This window comes from Mixophyes fleayi, chromosome 1 (assembly GCF_038048845.1).
Source record: "Mixophyes fleayi isolate aMixFle1 chromosome 1, aMixFle1.hap1, whole genome shotgun sequence".
NCBI lineage: Eukaryota > Metazoa > Chordata > Amphibia > Anura > Limnodynastidae > Mixophyes > Mixophyes fleayi.
Genome location: NC_134402.1, coordinates 91,909,677 through 91,930,919, shown reverse-complemented (window position 1 = coordinate 91,930,919; position 21,243 = coordinate 91,909,677). Strand labels below are relative to the sequence as shown.

General features: G+C 37.5%; 1 protein-coding gene across 3 annotated transcripts in view; it reads right to left on the bottom strand.

Annotated features, from left to right (window-relative positions):
* The window catches only part of MARCHF1 (membrane associated ring-CH-type finger 1), a 214,644-nt gene extending 195,896 nt beyond the window's left edge, over positions 1 to 18,748 (bottom strand). The window contains exons 1-2 of one of the 3 annotated variants that reach the window (XM_075198007.1): positions 18,324 to 18,747; positions 17,884 to 18,092 (exon numbers count right to left, since the gene is read on the bottom strand). In XM_075198007.1, coding sequence (XP_075054108.1) covers positions 17,884 to 17,982 — 99 coding nt within the window. In that variant the 5' untranslated portion in view covers positions 17,983 to 18,092; positions 18,324 to 18,747. Of the gene's footprint in view, positions 1 to 17,883 lie in introns of all 3 variants that reach the window. The other 2 variants (XM_075198012.1, XM_075198020.1) reach the window with 2 other exon arrangements.
* Positions 18,749 to 21,243: the final 2,495 nt, after the last annotated feature.

Here is a 21,243-nt window from a genome sequence, read left to right as displayed (position 1 = left end):
GAAAGATAGACATTTGGGTGAAAGAGCAGAATTGCTCTATTTCCATCATGTGTCTTTTCTAACGTAAAGGCAGAGGCTATACTACTCTTTGTCTCCTCCTGGGATAGCTGGAGCTCATTATTTAATATCAATATCTTTTTAAATAATTGGCATATCTGTGGCAAAGAGCATACTTGACTGTCTTTCATATAGAGTACAGCTCTTTCTCTCTGCTAGACCATTCTGCTCAGGGTAGTATTGTATTATCCTCTAGAACACAATTCCATTCCTTTTCTAAGTTGACTTGTGCACTCCCATTTGTGTATTTATGCCTATTATCTGCATGTAATATCTTTAGCATCTTTCTTTGACACTCTAACTGCTTCATAGCAATGATGAAGTATTTTGCATCTCATTTCATTATCAAAGAGCAGGAGACAATACATCTTACTTCCTGGAATCTCAATGCTCATTAGTTCAAACATGTCTGTTTGTATCAAGTCCAGAGGCCGCTCAGTTCTGCTACTGCTGTTTTTGTTGGAATATTTAGAAATATTTCATTGCCATTTCCAACTTCATGCAGCTAATACATTTCATAATTTGGTTGCACTGACTATTCTTGATGCATTAGTAGACTGCTCCTTAGCTAGATTCCCTTATTGCTTCAGGGTTCCTATGTCCAAGCCACACATGGACACAGTTCATGTCAGTTCTGCTTTACAGTGTTAAACGCTTTTTTGTATCTCAGCTGGTACAATTTATTGGTAATTATACCTTCAGGAAGGTGTGATTCCCTCTTGTGATGATGCATTTGTCAGCTTGAATATCAGAAAAGTTTACTTTGTGAATTTCAATACCGGTTACATATATTACATTATTAATAGCACCTTTCTGGCAAGTATAGAAGGAGAGTTTGCAGGTAAGATAACTTTCTCTTATCCATTCTGAGGTCCATTAGCTACAGTAATTCTTTCCACATTCGGAGGACAGACTGCATCAACAGGACTACCCAATAATTTTACTATGGGGCTCAGTAATTTAGTGTTCCATCCCTGTACATATAACAGCTTTCAGAGCAATGTAATCTCATAGCACTTTCTCTGCTACCTTCTAACACATTACTATTTTTGTGTGTGTTTACCGAATGCAAATTGTTAAAAATATAGCTTACTTTTAGTAATATGTTTGAATAACTATTTTTTTTTTTTCATTTTAAGTCCAGGAAATAGAGAGCAATTAGGTAAAAAAAAAGTCACTACATCAAGATCTGCTTGCTGTGAAATACAATTAGTTCGACCCTATTAAAAAAATAGCTTCTTGTACTGGGCATTTCAAATGGCTGATATTGCAAATTGACATACTGGTGGGGGTCAGCAGTTATGCAGAGCTCGCCCTCTGGAAGAAAGGACATTTTTACAATACTTTTACATTTCAAGTAGTTACAGTCTGCTAGAGAGAAACAAGAAAGGTAGGGGATATAATTTGCTAAACATGATACTAAATACTTACAATGAAACTAACCATCTGCTACTTTAATGTTTGAATAGAAGTAATGCCATATGTACATAAAAACTATGTAGTGTGCTATTATGAGGTTAAAAATGCATTCAGAGATCATGTAATTAAATTGTGACATGTACCTTCAATTTGTGCTCAATACATGGCATATTTTTTAACAGTGAGCTTCAGTCACCAAAACATCATTCTTATTGCTTACAAAATAACACAGATGATTAAGTTTACATATCTATGAACAGTTAACCTGTAATAAACTGTAGTAAAATTGCCTGAAAATATTAGTAACATTTTAGTGGCTCATTAAAATGTACATGGTGTAAAACTTTATAATAAATATGTACTGATTAAGCTAATTGTTTCACAAACTTCTAAAGCAAAAATATACAAGCTGTATGTTTGCATATTATTCACCTACAAATGTACAGATATTTAAAGATATAGATACAGTCTACAGGCCTGAATCATCAGGAAAGAAAATGCTGGTACGTGCCATATTTTGCATAAATCACACTGTGCATGTCCATAAAGGAACAAACACCAGAGAACGTTGCAACATTCAATTCCATACCCTTCAATGGTCCAGATTTTGGAGGGACATCACAATTCGCGGACAGCAAAGGGGCAGGACTTACCAGAAAAGTGGGTGTGGTTTCCCATAAATTTGTCAACCTCTGGACAAAGATTGTACAGCAAGGGTTCGGGGCTTGTTTTACCCTACTTTCGGAACTCCAAATGTTGGGTGCTGTGCAATTCTTCTTTGAGCACAAAGGATTCTTACTTTAGCCTACAATGTAATGAACAGAATGGGGATGGGACTGGGATATGAACATTTTCAATGTACAGCAAGAGCGTGCCAAGCTTGGGCGCACGCACCATCGTCCGATTCAAGTTTTTGGCATCTCAAAGTACGTTTTGTTCTCTTGTATCACTTGCACCAGCTATAGGTCTGGTATAATTTCCAAATACTAGCGATGATGGCTGAGTATGTATGCTAGAACATGTGTTTGAAATCAGGAGCAACTGTAAAAATGTATTTTATGTACAGCAGATATTAATAAATAAAATAATAATATATTTTGTCATTAATGACTATATTATTAACAGGTGACATTATTTATATTTTTTCTATGCGTTCTTTCGGGACTTCCATATTCGGATATTCCACATATGTATTGGACGTATACTGCAATATCTTGTGTTAGAGCAGACTGTACCTAGAGCCATATTCATCAACAGATGTATGTTCAGATCCGCTCCTTGTTGAAAATGGACGTGTGTATACCCGATGTACACGTCTTTTTAAAAAAAATGCACATTACGTTACTTTTACGTTTCTTGATGAATGAAGCCCTATATATATAAAGCCTTTATACTGATACTGATTGATCAAAATTAAAAATATAAATGCACAGATTTATATCTGAGAATATTTACCATATAAATACTTGTTGAAGTCATCTGCTCATCTATTTAAATACGCTGATGAAAGTAACCTACAATTATTAATTTTGTTGAAGCTTAATAATTGGACGAAAGTAGTATTCAATAATGTCTGTACATTACAGTCAGTTGCCATGCAATTAATACGCTACGCAATTATTATCATAACAACATTTAAATATGTATTTTCTATCTTTTAATATAAAATATAAAGGGGTGAAGAGGCTAATTAATGTTTCCAACATTTAAATTACATCGAGTTTGGTATCATTCTGTTTCCAATCATATTAGAACCTTTTTGGTATTATTTATGCAGCAAACGCTATTTATAAATAATTTTTCATACACCAAATAGCAAGTCCAGAAATATAATAAAAGAGCTGAATTATACAGGTCTAGAAGCGGCAGCCTGAAGAAGGACACCTGGCCATCTCAAGGAACAATGACCAGAGGATTCAACCAATGGCACGTCGAGTTCTTGGGAGGTCATGACCCATCGACCTATAAATGTAGACCTTAATACTGTAAATGTGTGTCTGTGTGATGTCACTGCTTTTTACAACTGTACAGTGTATAATTTGTTCACCTCTGGCTTTGGAAACCAGAGTATTCTAATAGAAGCTTGTGTTAGTGCCAACGGCGCAAGCGTGTGTATGCCAAACTCTACTTTGTAAAATTTTGCTAATAAAACCTATTTGCTTTGGAAGCACAGCAATCACATCAGAGAATTTTTATTGCAAATGATATATAAGGGTGAAACAATTTGGGGGCTCTGAATGGACTCCACACTACTCTAGGACTCGCAGACCTACGGATTTCGGTTTAGCAACAAGGGTGGAAGGCACGTCAGATAAGGTAAGAAAATATATCATTCTATACTTTTATTTTACATCTTGTGTTGATAAGTCGAATTCCTGCTTTGAGAGTTTATCAGAGGTGCTGGAGTGAACCTAGAGGGACGAAGGTAAAATTGCTTTATATAGTCCTGTTTTGCGATTGCTATAGCTAAGTTTGTAAGATAGGGCATACTACGTTTCTATACTGCCACAGATTGAAATATAGATACAGTATATACAATATACTCTGGGGTTTTTTAAATAGTAAACTGCATTATTAAACGTATCTGAGAAAGCAAGTTGCCAACAATAGGAAATTGTACTAACAAAGTGTGATTGTGATAGTGTGCATATGTGTGGTGTGAAGCAATGAGATTACTATGTAAACCATTAAAAAGTCCTCACTGGAAGAAAGCGTTTAGCTCTGCAGACTTGCAATCGTGGGCATGCCTGTATTGGTTATACCAAGGGAGATAACATCTGGGGCTCCTATAAATAGGAATCATTATTCTCCTGGACCCACCTTAAGCGTTCTGAAGGTTTACAGACCATGGGAACCAGGCAGACATGTCAGGGGGTCACATTAAAAGTTGGTATGCAGCGCAGATGGTCAATAGTACCATCTAGTCAAGCGACTAAACCATATGAATATGGTATATAGTACTATATATAACTGTGTATTGTGAGAAGTGGAAAAAATAAAAAAAACTGTTGAATGTGTTCAAAATTTTTCTAATGTTGGTAGCTTTGATTCTAATTTATTGAATACAGTTAAAGTTCAAATTTGTATATTAAGTCCATAAAAATTCGGAATTAAACATATCACGTGTTAAAATTTATGGCAGTATGAGGGCAAAGTTTGGTGCGAGAAATTAGCGCAGGTGAAAAAAAAAGATAAAAAAATTGTTCAAAACCTGAACATGCATCAACACCACCTCCACCTTATGTGGATAGTAACAAAAGTACAGCCAGTGAAAATAGTGAACCCTGTAAATTATATCCGGTTTTGAAAAGATAGTAAATGTACGATGAGCCTGTTTTTATCCCTACAATAACTCATATACTTTCAGAGATTAGGGGAGATATAGGCCCACCCTCATTTTCTGCTATAGACACCAATAAAATTTTCTCCCATTGCTAGTAAACACTGGAAAATCCATTGTGCAGAGACAATAGTTCCAGCTATTAGTGATACTGTAGAATTACACACAGGCAGACAATAGCTATTCCCAATCATAAAACAAATAAGGATATGTGGTCTTGCATTGCCCTTGGAGTGACAATAGGCTAGAGAGAGATTACCATCAGGGACATACTCATCCAATGGCATCAAAATGTCATGAGTACGTATGTTAATCTCTGAAATCTGGGCCACACATGTAAGATATACATAAGTGTCAAAATTAAATTCAATTAAGTAATAATCAGAACAAGAACCAAAAGTAAAAATGAATATGTCTGGTACTAATTATTTTTCTTATTTTTGGACACAAGGAAGGCCAGTATCTTAAATTGTTCTAATTTAGTATGTAGTATTGCTGTGTTCTAATTCATTTATGTTATCAGTGTCTGATACTAAACACTTATTACTTAATTTCTCATAGACAGGACACAAGGTTGCAAAGGATAAATTACAATCATGCCAGACAGAGGACAAATACTTGGGACACTTTCCCACTCAGGGGCTAAGACACTTGACAATGTACAGGATTAAGGCTACACAAGACATGACACTGCCGCAAAACCAGCTGCACAATTGTATCTTTTGCAGGAGTCTTGACACAAAAACATGCTGATGCTAGCAGACAGGTAGCATACTACAATGCACAATTGGACACTGTGGCAAGATCTCTCCCTGCGTGTTTAAGAAGTGTAGCAGCAGCTGCTCTTCTGGTAAGTAAGAGTGAGGATGTTGTACTGGGACATGATTCAACTGTTTATACACCACATGCGGTATCTGCCCTACTAAAATCTGCCCAAACTAGACATGTCTCCTCAGCAAGATTTACGAAATGTGCTTTGAGATGCACAAAGGGTAGAAGGAGAGGAGAATCTAGCTGAAGGTAAGTTTGGCAGGTATACAGATGCACGGAATATTGCATGGATTGCATGGAATATTTGAATCAGACCTTTAACACAAAACCTGACATACATGACACCTCTTTAGAAAATGTGAATTTTGCATTTTACACAGATGGGAGTTGTCATAGACAGACGGAAACAGGAGAATTATGTACTGGTTATGCTGTTGTAGATGATGTAGGTGTGATAGAAGCTTAACCCCTTGGCCCACCTCACTTAGGCCCAGTGACTGAATTTGTGGCATTGAGAAGAGCATGTGCATTGACAGAGGGTAAATCAGTTAATATATACACTGTCTTTAGGTACACCTTTTAGGTAGTGCATGACTATGGGGCTCTATGGCATCTTAGGAACTTTATGACAGCAGCAGGCACACAAGTAGCAAACTCACAACACATAAAAAGACTTCTGACAGCGATACAATTACCTAAGGAAATAGCCGTCATCAAGTGTAAAGCATACACATACGACAGGGACCCCATATCACTTGGTAATGACAGAACAGATGAGGCCGATAAGAGAGCAGCAGGCTCAATCATAGAAATCAATGTAACCAAATTAATGATTTTTGTAGCTCTCAGTGTACAGAAATGAATAGAAATGCAGAATTTGTGTCCCCTACAGGAGAAGGCTGTCTGGAAGTTGAAGGGATGTGGTCTAGAGTCCTCTGGGCTCTGGAAATGTGGACAAGGTAGGCCAGTAGCTCCCAAGGCATATTTTCCAAGCTTAGCAAAGGCAGCACATGGTCTGAGTCACTTGGATAAGGAGGGTATGTGCAAATAGGTAAAAGCATATTGATGTGCACCGGGCTTCTCTTCACAGGCTAGTAAGAAGGCAGTGTTTTTTCTTACTTGTCTGAGAAAGAATATGGGAAAAGCTATACCGACAGAGTAATCCCACATTCCTCCTACAGATGGACTTTTCCAGCTCATACAAATTGACTTCATCCAATTACCACCCTGCAGGGATCTCAAGTATATATTAGTATGTATCAATGTTTTTTCTAACTGGGAAGAGGCTTATCCAGCTTCTTCTAAAACTGCTGTATTCACTGCTAAAAAAAATTGTTCAGGAATTCGTTTATAGGTTTGGTATACCCAAAATAATTAAAAGATTAAATTATCAAAATATATTAAATTTTACTGGGGATGTCTTTCAGCTTATGTGTAAGCTCATGGGTATTGATAGTAAGTTACACACTCACTATAGGCCACAAGCCAGTGGGTAAGTAGAGAGGATAAATTGTACTATCAAGAACTAATTCAAACTCAAAACAGTCAGATAATGGATTTGATTCTTCTAATCTGTAGGTTACAGTAATTGCCACAGGTAAATAGGCGTCAAAGCAGGGTCTTGAAGCAGTGATGTTTATTAGCTCAAGTGTCCTAATAAGGACATTTACACAAGTTTGTGGTACTAGTGATCTTCAGAAGGTACAGTTGGTATAATATTACTAATGCATTACATGGTCAAACAGTGCACTTTTTATACAGATTTACACAGATACCCTGGCAGGAGGTAATCCAGCCTCCTACCCCTCTATCCAATCCAGGTGCATCATGCAGCCTGCACATAAATCAGCCTGGAGGGGTTTAACACCTTTTTACATTGCTGCTAGCGGCACCACAACGTCTGAGGTTTTATATTAAATGTTTACCATCAGGATATAACATTTTCTCTAATCTTGCTTTTAACACAATTTAACTTGCAAAATTCACATTAATTTGTGATCACTTGCATCCTGAGTCTTGCAGATATAGGAAGTCTACCAGCAAGTCTAATTACCCCCTCCTGTGCTTTCAGGTTCAACAGATGTGTTGGTCACTCAGCGATGAAAATGTATAATTAACATGAGATTACCTGTCTCCAGACAGTTTCAAAAACACATCCCCTCCACACATATGCCTACTTAGGATTTCCTCTACAAAATTTACAAAACCCAAACATGACATACTGTCTCAAAAATCATTTCCACAGAAAACACATACCAATATAAAAAGATAAGTACATTTGCAATTATATAAATTGGTGCTTGCGCCACTAATTGAAATAAAATTTGTACAATAAATTATTACTATGTGATCCAGCCACAAACGCTAATGACAATTAGGGTAAGGGATAGTTGATGAAGCAGGAAACAGGAATATGCAAGTGTGACAGCTTAAACAGAGACTCATCAGTGAGATTGAAATAATTTTCATAATAAAGTAGTAAAAGATAGGATGGTACTTATCAATAAATCGATATAGAACTAAAAGTGGAATCAATAAACTGTGAAAGGGAGAAGCTGTTAATCTATGTGTTAATAGCATAAGTGCGACTGTTTTAAGTGACTTAATTTCTATGATGCCACTGTAGACTGGAATCCATAACTATTGAGATTTTTTTGTGGTGGCAGGAGTGAAAGTTGTTGCTGGGTCAATGGGTGACTTATCTGTCATTAAAACCTGTCACCCATATTCAGTAAATGTTCACATGTCAACCTTTAGATTTGTGAAAAATACCAAACCATACAATAACCTACATTTAATAAATAGCTCAGTCATTAGATATGTGATTCAGAAATGTTGCTACAAATTGGTAGTGTAATGGTACAGGACTGGTGATATGCGCTGAACAGAATGCCAAGAAAAGGGGGCATCATCACAATATTTCATAGATAACTTAAATATTTAACTGCTGTTTTACAAAAAAATGATAATGATTTAATGATGAGTGGCAACTAATATTTTGAGATTCTGACAGGCTATTGTGAGAGGGTGCTTCCCAGAGCCCGAGAAGATGGTGAAGAAAGAAAGAAAAGGACACTCACTTGAACGATGGCTGGATGCAGGTAAGTTATTCTTTCTTTCTGGTACCAATGCTGGTGACTGCGAATCAGAAACGATTCACTGCCAGCCACTCAGTGGACAGACTGGTGAGGCAATCAGGGCTCACTGTTGGGAATTTAAATGTTTGGTGCTGCGGTGAGCCAATAAGTACTCACCATGTGCCACGCCTACGCAACAGCTACTATATAACGGTCCTACGCAGCATGTTTTCAGTTTGACGGTGAAGGCCTACCAAGACAGAGCTCCTGAAGAAAGATGCCGAAAAGAAAAAAGATGTCGGAGAGAAGAATGAAGCCAGAGGGATCAACAAAGACGACACCGGATAGAAGAAAGTAGCAGGGAGAGAAGAAGAAAAAAGATGGCAACAGACAGCGCAGAGCCAGAGAGCTGCGTAACCAAGCCAGAAGACTTCTGAAGATGCCACCCAGAGGAACCAGCAGAGGGAAGGCAAAAGAGCTATCACAGTTCCCCCCTGCTGCCTAAGAAAGAAGCCAGTGTTTGTAAGACCATTTGGGCAGCCCTCTTCCAGGCCCACACCTGCATTCTGTCTATATAACATTTTCGGGCACTAGGCCCATGCAGCACTAGTGGACATAAGGCCCTGGGTAATTAGGAGTGTTTAGTACACTATGTCCATTTTTATCTTCTGTTGAAAACTTTTTATTTCTTTTTTTTATTGTCGCAAGGATTACAATTTAATTTATTATTTTATGCTTTAAACCTTTTTCAATTTTTTACTGTATTTTGTTTTCTTTGGGTGCATTTAGTAAATTTCAGGACTAGCCTATGACCCCAATTAATTTCAGACTTAGCCTGTGGGCACCAGTTAAATTTCAGGATTAGCCTGTGGTCAAGTAAAGTACAGGATTAGCCTGTAGGCACATAATTCATGCACTAGGCCTGTGGAGGTACCTTGTCATTGTGAGACTGCATCCGGTCTGTCTCCATTGTACTGAATTCAGGTGTCCATTGTGCGATGGTCACTTTACTGTACTTTGTATTTTCACTTATAGGATCCAGAAGTCAGGACCCCATTAAAGGTAGGCTTTTGGTATTCACTGGGATTGGTATCTTTGAACTGTGGGGTTTGAGTTAGGGCAGTACACTATACCTAGTGCTAGGAGTTTAAAGTTGTGCAGCATTTTGTCACATAGTACAGTTATTAGGAGCAGCATGCTGTTGTTTTGTTGTGTTATTATAGCTTGCATTAGTGTGGAAGTTACATATCAAACCACTAGTCAATCTTGTGGGTGGGCTGTCTTTTATCTCCCCTTTTTCTAGATGTTGATTCTGAGAGTACAGACAACCATCAAAAGGAGGCAGCAATTCCTTGGTGAGTGTCATTGTTTGGTTTCACCTCTCTCTCTTAGTAGAAGCCCTCACCAGTACATCAGTAAAAAGGATATTGGGGCAGGATACTTTCCTGTCCTAAATATCCGTAGTCCCGGAGTAGAGTGCAGAGTCTACTTCTGGCCGTCACCTCCTACACCCCCTTCCTTTCACACTGTATCCATTAGTAATCCCCTAGATTGAAGCGTTGTGGGGATCCGTGCTAAGGAATCTGTACGACCAGCCATGACGAAAATAAGAAGACTGTGTGTGTCTGTCATTCCCAGCAGGACCTACACTACCAAAAGGTAGTAGTGGTTACAAATACACATCTTCCCAACTGTCCCTTATACCTTCAAATGTTACCTTCCATGTTCTTACTGTTGGAGTTAATCACTGAATTGAATGAAATCATCCGATATTTGGCAAAATATAAAAATAAAGTAAACATTTTTTTTCTATCTCTGATAGTACGGCACATTTTATTTCTTGGGTGTATTTTATTTGATAAATATTTTGTCACGTTATCTTGACTTATTACAAAAGGTGTTTGGGAACACTATGTCCATTTTTATCTTCAGCTGAAAACTTTTTATTTCTCTTTTTATTGTCGCAAGGATTAATATTTATTATTTTATGCTTTAAATCTGTTTTTAATTTCTTCTGTACCTATTTCACCTTTGTACTATGTTGGGGAAAACATTATTGAGGACTTTTTCATTCCAGATTCATCAAAACCACTAGAGAGCACTAAAGCTTCCTGTAAGCCTGAAGTCAACATTACCAATCAACAGAAGGTTACCATGAAATAAAAAAATGTTTTTCCTTTATTCTGAAGAAAAAAACATATTGAATATTAAAAGGGAATTTGCACTTATGGTCACTTACTGATTGGACAACTGCTGTGTTCAACCAATCAAAAGTCAACTGACAGTGCGGTCGGCGTGTTTAATTCCACTGTTTTTACTTAAATCCTTCTACAGTCCTCTAGCAGTAATCTCTAGAGAATTTAAAATACACATTTTTCACTAGATTATAACTTTGTGGTAGTTTTTACTGCACCTTCAAATTCATACACAGTACATGCACAGAGCATAGTATAATGCAGCTCGTACCTCCTTTTTTTAACAATGCATATTACATTAGATTAAAAATAATCTAGAGAGAGCGCATGGGAAAAAACATTGCATAACCCAATACTAATGAGATGTAGAAGATGTACTGTAAATGGGTAACCAGGTCAATCCTTTTCTGTGAAAGAGCTTAATGTAACCGTTATCATGTATTTAGAAAGGAACACTTACGAAACAGCTATTTAGTAAGCAATCCTTTCTACACACATGTAACAATTACTTCCATAAATCAAGCTTTTACATGAAAACAAACTGAATATATGAATTTCACTACATCTTCAAGGCAAGAAAATAATAACTTAAATGTATTTAAGGCAACTTATTACATACCAACTAATAAAGCCAAAAAGGTCAAGGGTCTCATCTAGAGTAAGGATTAAATCAAGCCAGAGAGTTAAATTTTACACTTTGGCAAAACTATGTTGTGTTACAGGGAGGAAAATTTTAAATATGCAGACAGATCTAGAGTTTGGAGGGACAAGTATTCTAGCTCAACTTTAAGGGGTAAACGTAGTAATGTGCAGTCGCATTGTTCTACAGAACAATGCAGCTTATTGAAGCTACCCCTAAATCTCAGTGTAAAAATAAAGTGGCCCAGTATTTGTGTACTATGTGCAAACCACATAGTATTTTTCCTGCATTTAAACAAAAATTGCATTTGCACCTCTTGCACGGCAACAAGGATTGCTGGGCCGGCGCAACATCTGGGTGCATATGAAATCCCTCCCCCATCACAGTTAAAAAGCTGCTGCCCCTATATCAGAGCTTAGTATTGGGGAGCTGCAGAGACATTAGAAACACTGAATGATGGTAACTTCCTTGTGCAAGAATGACTGTTTGGCAGTTTTACATTTACATTCATAGTTTTTGTAATCTTCAAAGACCATGGGTATTAGCAGCCACCAAAACAAGTAATGCTCAAAGTAATACTTACCCTACCAATATTATTTAATAGAATAACCCTTATCATCCTAAAGTTGTAAAATCACAGGGATCTCTTCACCTTTCCACAGACTTATTCTGTGGATATTCAAGTAAACAATGCTTTGACAATCCACACGAGTCCTGTTCATTTTCAAAATTCTCCAAGTGAATTAATGGATTGAGTGGTATGCTGGTGGGTGTAACTGCTAAATCATAGGGGTATGAACCTCTACTGGTTTACTACTGGAGGTGAGGGAGGAATTTTACTGAAAACTCATATTTTTGCTGAAGTTATTTATATCTTGGAACAGTTATCTGATATCTAGAATGACAAAATGAAATGTTTGTGGCAGCAGTGTACTGATAATAGGATGCAACATATCTTTGTATGTCCACCGCATGTCCGTAATGCATAGCTATCGCATGCACTTAGTGGTTGAAGTGGGAAATTAGAAGTGTTGGTATGGGAAATGAAGTGAATGTCCGGGTTCTGGGGACCTTCCAGAATTTACTTAATTTCTTGCCTAAGTTCCTTAATGAATCAGGCCCATTGCTTCTACTACTCCAGGTACAAATGTAAGAAGAAATCCCCATGAGATCACTGGGTGGGAGGCAGTTTAAGGACCCCTGTATCCTGCTGGATGTGGAAGCTATACAGACAAAGCAGCACTACACGCAACTTCCAGTGCAGTCAATTGGAGTAGTGCTCAGAACGCCCAAATACTCCCTTGTCTGATTACTGCATCTCCTATGAGTCCCTCACTAGCTTCAGTATTGGAGTTTAGGCATTTAACCCATGTGTAAACCGTGATAAAAGTTTATGACAGATTGTTATCATTGCAAAATGTCGATCTTTAACTTGCAGCCCCACTGGCTTTGTGCCCAGTCTCGGAACAGATCGCTTCCTAGACCACATATGACTTTCTCTTTCCCCATTACTTCAATAGAAACTTATGTCCATTGAATGAAATTAAAGTCACACGGGAAACTACAGCAAAAACTATCGCCCTAGTTTCTAACAGTGTTTGTTCGCTCCTGTAGCTCCCACTCTGCACTCCTGTGGCTCAGTCTGCTGCTTTGCTATCTCACTCTACTAAAGTGAAAGCCCAGACTCAGGGACTCAATGGAAGTGGGGACCAGAAGTACCAGTATATCATACCAGCACATACCCCATATTCCGGCACTTCTTACTAATACTTTGTATCATTTATTGGAGTAATCATTAGATCAGTTGTCATGTTTGTTGTGTCATATAAAAGAACAGGAGGGGAAAGATATGGAACTGGGTTTTGAGCAAACAACAGGTTTTCATGCAATCTGATGTACAGTTTGTAAACCATGTGATTTACTAAAAGCAAAACCACACATCGAATCGCATGATGCAAAACTGCATTTGCAGTTTGCAGACCTTGCTGGATACAAACATTCCATGTTTCAATTGACAGTTTGCCAATAGTAAAAAAAAAAAAGAGGTGGTTGGGACAGGAGAGGTAGCTCAAACCAATGCTGTTTATTCATTAGGGGGCCATTAACTATTTATTCATTACAGGGGTATGACATATTTATTTATTATGGGGTCATTATTTATTTATTATGGAGGAATTATTTATTAATTTATTATGGGGGGCATCAGTTATTTAGTACTTATGGTAGCAACTCCTTTGTGGCACTACAAATGCAAGAACGCACTTGCTCAAGTGCATGCTGACTTGTAGTTCTACAAGCTCAAGCATACATTAACACTCATGGGCTCTCAGTGCACGCTGGCACTTGTACTGCTATAAAAACTTGCTAATATTTTATCATTTTTACCCTGGCACCCAAAAGCCAGGGTTACCAGGCGGGACCAGTTTTTGTCAGCATTGGGCCAATACTCTCTCTGTACATGAGTTCTATCATTATTTATTTTCCCCCTGCTAGAGGACCAGGCTCAATGGTGAGCAGGGGGAGCAGTTAGGGAATGTAAAGGTGGGTTAATTTTTTTTAAACTTTATTTAAATCTAATTATACTTCTCTAGACAAACACCAAATCCAGTCAGCCTCACCAGCATGCTCGGAGATACCAGTCCCTATCAGCACAGTGGTCTTAAACCCCCATTTACCTTCAATCCCACTTACCTCAAAGGCCCCATGATTCAGACATTTGAAAAAATGGTCATGAAAGACATTGAGCAACTAAACACAGCAATCAAACCAGCACAAATCAACCTTACCAAATCAGAGACAGTAACATTGAAAAACTGCAAAATAACCAGGATATTATCATCAAACCTGCAGACAAAGGTGGCAGGATTGTAGTACTAGATAAAGCTGACTAAATGACAGAGGCCAACAACATTTTGAAGTACACCACCACATACACTGTTCTGACATTTGATCCCACCTCCCAATTTCAGAAAATACTATTGGATCTCTTGAAAGAGGGTCTTGAACAAGGCATCTTAGTTAAATAAGAGTATCAATTCATTCATATCACACACCCTACCATACCTGTTTTTTATTATCTACCAAAGGTCCACAATAATGCTACCCACCCCCCTGGAAGACCATAATATCAGGTATCAATTCCATCACTTCTAACCTCTCACAATACATTGATTCTTTCCTAGAGAAATACGTAAAGGATTAAAAATCCTCTCTACAAGACACATCACACATTCTCAATATTCTTCAACATATCCAATAGGGGGAGGACCATTGGATAATCATCAGTGATGTAACCTCACTGTACACAGTTATAGATCACGAACAATGACTGCAAAGTATTGAGTATTTCAAGTCAAAAGATCCCTCACTACAACCACAACGGGTGAAATTCATATTTGATGGCATTAGATTAATATCAACACATAATTACTTCTGGTTCAATAACCTTGTCCATTTTGTGATAACATTGGGATGAAGATCTATTATCTAGCATAGGTAGACACAATTATAAGTCACTTTATGTAGGAGCGTTCTCAACACTAATCCGTTTACTACAGTACCTGAATCCCACTCAGTCCAGCTTGTATTTAATATGATATATTTGTACCAATCTATCACCTTATTACAGAATGGTATGGTATACAGTATTTCACACTGTATCATCCACTGTATAGATTAATTATTACATGTTTCTGCATCATATATTGTATATAATATTAATTGCATGTCTGATGTCATATATACCAATGTTATTATAAATAATATTAGTAGACACAGTAAAAGATGCAGGACAAAGTTATAACTCTTTCACTGGAAATGCTGTAACAACATCAGTAAAACTCTAACCAATCAAAACCACGCATGCACTACACTACACTACACTACATATGTATGCAGTCAGGAGACCATCCAATAACAGCATCAGCCTTGAGAAAGCCACTACCCTGTGACGAAACGCGTCGAAAAAATCACAACCATGTGATATGTGGTGGTTTGCTTTAGTAAATTTACCCCCAAGTTTTTTTTAAAAATATAGTTAAAAGGTTAAATGACATCAAACATTCATTAATAAAACGTATTCAACTGAAAAGCACAAAACAGAATCCATTACAATTTTATATAAGTTGCAATAAAAAATGGGCTGCCTGACTGAACCACTGCAGAACTAGACATCTATTGACCTTCTCTGAAATACTGTATCCAGTCTAGATGCAAGTGGTGGATAGAAATACTGCTAAAGTCTTTCTCCTAAAAAGTGACTTGTATTCCTGCACAAAACTACTAAACATTTTGTACCACTAACCACCAAACTGATTAGTCTCTGGTAACCATAAAAATGTGTCTGGTATCTGTTTGGTGCATCTTGTTCCGACAAGAGGAATGTGTACATATACTTTAAAAACTATGCAAAACTCCTGTCTTTTCATATAAATATACCAGAAAACAATCTGCAATGATAAGCCTTCACTTTTCCCTCTTGTACCATAGCATAGTCATAAGTGTCACAATAGAGACCACAAAATTGGGAAATTTGTTAATACGACTATAGCTCTGCACCAGTATTTAGACATATACTCCCATGCTTGCCAAAAATTGAAAGTTTGAGGTGCAAATTTTTGAAGTCCCAAACCTTTGTCAAAAGTATGACCACATTACAGTCACAAAAGCACAAGGGTAGGCAGCACTAGTAAAACAATTTCCACTCAGAAATAGACATCAATGTGGAAAATATTTTCTTGCCAGCATGGCACTTTATTCAAAAATGGCCCTGTATTTGGCCCGAAAATTCGATTTATTATGGTATATCTGCACTCCTTAATAAAAGCAAGAAAATATTTTTCTACTTTGATGTCTACTTTTGGGTGAAAATGTTTAATTAGTGCTGCCTTTCCTATGTTTGCCAGGCATATGTGTTATTTGGCTGCATCATGTGACATTTCCAAGTATATGTCAACTGTGCCTTTAAACGACCAATTTTAGACACCCCACCCCCACCCCCTTTCCACATGACAATCAGCATTCACAGAATGCAAAGGTTCTAGAGTAAAATTAGCTTGGGAATTTAATGTAGTGGGATTCTTAATGTTTAACTAACATTATGCAGATGCCAGAAGCATTTCAGATATAGTTAAGTATGTTTTACCAGACAAAGAGATTGGACATTGTACTTAAATGTCAGGGCTATTTCTTTGACCCAGGCCATCCCTGGTAATGTGCATCATATCAGTGGTGGTTACTGCAGAGTATTTACCATGATCTTTCTGCTATAAAATCTCTTGGCGAAAAATTACTTTTATCATTTATTTATGTATAGGCACCATGTTCTACAGCACTGTTTGCATATGGGTCTCATGGGATGTAACATATAAATTCAGACAGATATATAAATCAGAAAGGACCCTGCTAGCGGGAGTTTAGAATATATAGTGTGATTCTTATTGGCACTATGTATTGCATGGAAAAATATTACAGGGCAATGTTTCTTTCATATGATTATATTATTTGGGAAATAATGCATAATGTATTTAGCCAGGTGGGAAAAGTTATATTTTATTACCATCAAAAACTAGTTAAAAGCTTACTTAATATTTTAGCCATAGTTATAAAATTATATCCAGTGTCAACCAGTGCATCATGACATGCCCTATGTTCAAAAACATGCCATCATAGTAATCCTTCCTTTGTTAAAAGCACGCAAAGCTCTCTAGTCATTAGAAACAAGAATTGTAATTAATTATCAAACTGATAATATCAGAAAAAAATGCATTAACTGACTCCTTACAATGGTCTACTTGTTCCTAATACAGCATCTTGTAGCTCTAAGATAAGCACATTTATAATAAAAGCTTTAATGTGTAGTATCTAGCGTAATTATTTTAGGGCACAGATATTCAAACATTTATTTATCTTCATTCATTGAAACGTAATGCTATGAGTAACAAATAAAAGTTTTTAATATGTAATTTTAATAATATAATTGGTAAATAATAATCTTGATGATCATAATATTAATAATAATAATAATAATAATAATAATACATAGTAAATTATTAATTGCAGACCCATAAACATCAATTAAATTATATATTCCAATCATTTCACTCCTATGAGCCATAACAATAACATCAGTGCAACAATGATAACTTAATCAATAAGATTGACATGTTAATTAATTTTGCATAAAACAGCCAAATAAACCATAATATAAAACAGAATATTTAACAATTTGGATAGTCATAAAAGCATCTCATTTTTTTAAACATGCATAGGCAAGGCATCCCTTGCTACTGACATTGCTGTTTCTTGTGTAATGCTTTCATCTTAACAGGTAGCTTCATTAAAGAGAACAGTCTGTATATTGGGGAAGAACAATCTATTACTAACCTGAACTTCTTTGTTCTTCTCCTTGTTTTTTCCCATTGAACTTCTCCCATTGCTAGCAGTTTCCCGTACAGGGACTACAGATATCTGTTGCAGTGGCATGTTGTTGGTGCTGCAGGTAACCAATACCTGATTGGATACTTGATGTTTGCACTCCCCCTTTGTAGCCCACCTGTATAACAGCTCATATCCTTGCTTTTCCAAGCTCAGTTCTATACCCCAAAAAAGAAAAAAAAAACACAGAACATATATTATTGTTAATGAATGTTTAGAGGAAATCCGGATCTTCTAAAAGCAAAGGACACACAATGTGCAGGATAAAATGCCATAATCCAGTTAGTTTTGCAAAAAGATGAACACGACAAGTTCTAGGTAATGTGCTCTGTCATTCGAACACCCTTTCACTCCCCCAGGAGCAGTGTGCAATTCAATTTCTATGGTACCTAATAGCTGTCATGGAAACCAAGGAAACCTGGGTCTCACAGGCCATTATTAGCAAGTGTTTCCTCTAATGGCACAGACTTCCACATTTGCAGCCGCTGCCACTTCTGCTTTTGTTTCCCAGTTGATTCCCCAGGAGGCTACTAAGCACCCTGAGATACTGCATCGTGCTGACTAGGTAAATAGGCATAAGGCTGAAAAGCTTAGTGCCCTATTTTGGAGCCAAATCTCATCCTTGAAAAGCACAGATAGCTTGCTGTGTCGTTCATGCGTCTAATCTGCTTAGGTCAAAGGATCTGCCTTCAAGTGAAGAACAGCATTGAGGGAATCAGGTGTAAAAAGCAATAAAACACTGACAGAAGCAATGTGCTATTCTGAAGCTGGTTGTAAAGCAGAATCCACTTGCTGTATTGTGTGTGTGTATATGAGGCACATCAGCAACTGCAGCTCAGGCAAAACCAACAGGAACCGAAAATAAATAAATAAAAATAACACAGACAAAGACAAGCACTCACAAAGACACACACAGACTAGCTTACTTGTTACACTGGCACATAAAATACTGCACACATTTATATAAGCGTGGCATTTAAAGCTGCTGGCTTATTGCAAATTAAAGACATTAACTTTTGCTTTCTGTCACGTTTATGGCATTACCTGCTGCTAGTGCTGATTAAAATACTAATTTGTCACAAAAAAAGCATTGACATTCAGAAAAAGAAGTTAGCTTAATGAATAAGAGAACACTAGCAACTGTTAGAAATATGGACACAAGTGAGAACCTTACAAGAGGTCTACCAATAGGCAAGCTAGTAATCAAAAGTTACAAAACTATAATTACTGCAAGAGTATACCATATGATTATAAAGGGACAAAAAAAAAAATGGCTACTCATAGATCAAATGTATTTAGAACTTGTACTCACATAGAAGTTAATAGACATAAAGCAGAGCATTTTGAAATAGACTGCACCCCATATCAGGTGCATATCTCAGCTGGCCAGCCAGCCTGTAGACTAATCTTCAGTGTTGGGATCATTATTGTATATTATAGTTACTGTATGAAAGCAAATCACAAAAACATACCTAAACAATTAAAACTGTTTGATTTTAGTCAGATAAATAAAGTAATTCTACAGGTGTATATATTATCAATAGCCACACTCCATAGACATTTTACAGTGGATTGTCATGGTATCAAATTCTAGATGGACACTTTTTGCAAAGGGCCATAAAGTGACATGTCGGTGTCACCAAGAATCTCTTCTTGGGCCCCTACTCTTCTCTCTATACATCTCCTCCCATGGTGACTTCATCTGCTCACTTGGCCTCCCGTATGAAGTATGATGATGACACTCAAATCTATCTTTTCTTCCCTGACCTCTCTCCTTTCCTTATGTCTTGTGTTTACTGCTGTATCTCTGCTACCCCATCTTGGATGTCCCAGTGCTTCCTTAATCTCAATATTTCCAAGACTGAAATAATCGCCCCTTCCCCTCCAGAGCTCCCTCACCTGCCCCCTCTTTCTTGCTGTTGATAACACTACCCTCAAGTCCACTGCAGAGAGGTCATTCTCAACCCTCCTTAAAACCTCACATTCAGTCCCTCCCCAATTCCTGCCACCTCCACCTCTGGAATATATTCAAGATCCAGGTCTTTCTCACCATGGAAGCCACCAAAACTATTATTCATTCCCTTTTAATCTCTTCCCTTTATTACTGGCTTGATTGCTGTGACATCCTTCTCTTTGCCCTTCCCTGCCTTGCACCTCTCAAATCTATCCTGGATACTGCTGTCTGCCTTATTTTTCTCTCCCGACACTCTATCTCTGCTGTTCCTCTCTGCCAGTCACTACATTGGCACCCCGTGGCCTAGAGAATTAAATATAAACTCCTCACCCTCATCTATGAAGCTCTCAACCAATCATCGCCCCCTACATCTCCAACCTCATTTATTCCCACACTACTGGCTGCCCCATCAATCTGCCAATGGCTGCTGCCTCAGTACCACAACAATTAACTCTTTCCACTCCTGCCTCCAGGACTTTGCCCAGGCTGCTCCCCTCCTGTGGAACGATCTCCCATGCCCTATCAGGTTAGCCTCTACTCTCCAAGGATTCAGGTGTGCCCTTAAAACTCACTTCTTTATTCAAGCCTATCAACCCTCCTAACTCCTTTGCCTTAGCTATCACCTTCACTCATCCCACTCAATGCCACCCTATTTGCATCCTCCCCTTCCCTTTAGGATATAAACTTTCATGAGCAGGGCCCTTTTTACTTGTGTAGTCCTTCTACTATTCCAGCACACTCTGTACCTCTAGGCCTGGATCCCTAGCCCTGTCTCTTTAGCCCAGGCCTACTCACATTGGACATTACCATCACTCTCACTCACTGTCCCATAAATAACTTGATCTGCACTACCAAGTTATCTGTATGCAATTTGTTTAATCAGTATGTCTGGTCTTTGTATTGTTTTGTTTTTTATTATTATGTTATGTTTTATGAATCGTTGCTGTCTGTTTATTTTATACTACAGTTTCTTGTACCTTTTATGGCCACCATTTAAATAAAAGATGATAAGAATAATAAGGCAGATTAGAGAAAGTTCATATGGCCTTACTACTGATGCCTCCAACAGCTCTGAAAGATTTTCTGGATCAAGTCTATGCACTATTTAATATATGGCAATTGAGATGATAAATAATAAAGGTTGAGATGCAGGATTTATAGCCTTAACTTCTGCCCTGGAGTCCTTAAAATGTCCATTTCCACATACAACTCCCTCTTTAGACCATGATGAGTCTAATGCCTCTAGGCTATGTTTATGACCAAATATGATTGAGATGTAGGCTGATCACAAACATTTTTATAGACCATTATTACCCCTAGTTTATTTGCTCTACAATATGAAACAAAATAAAGTG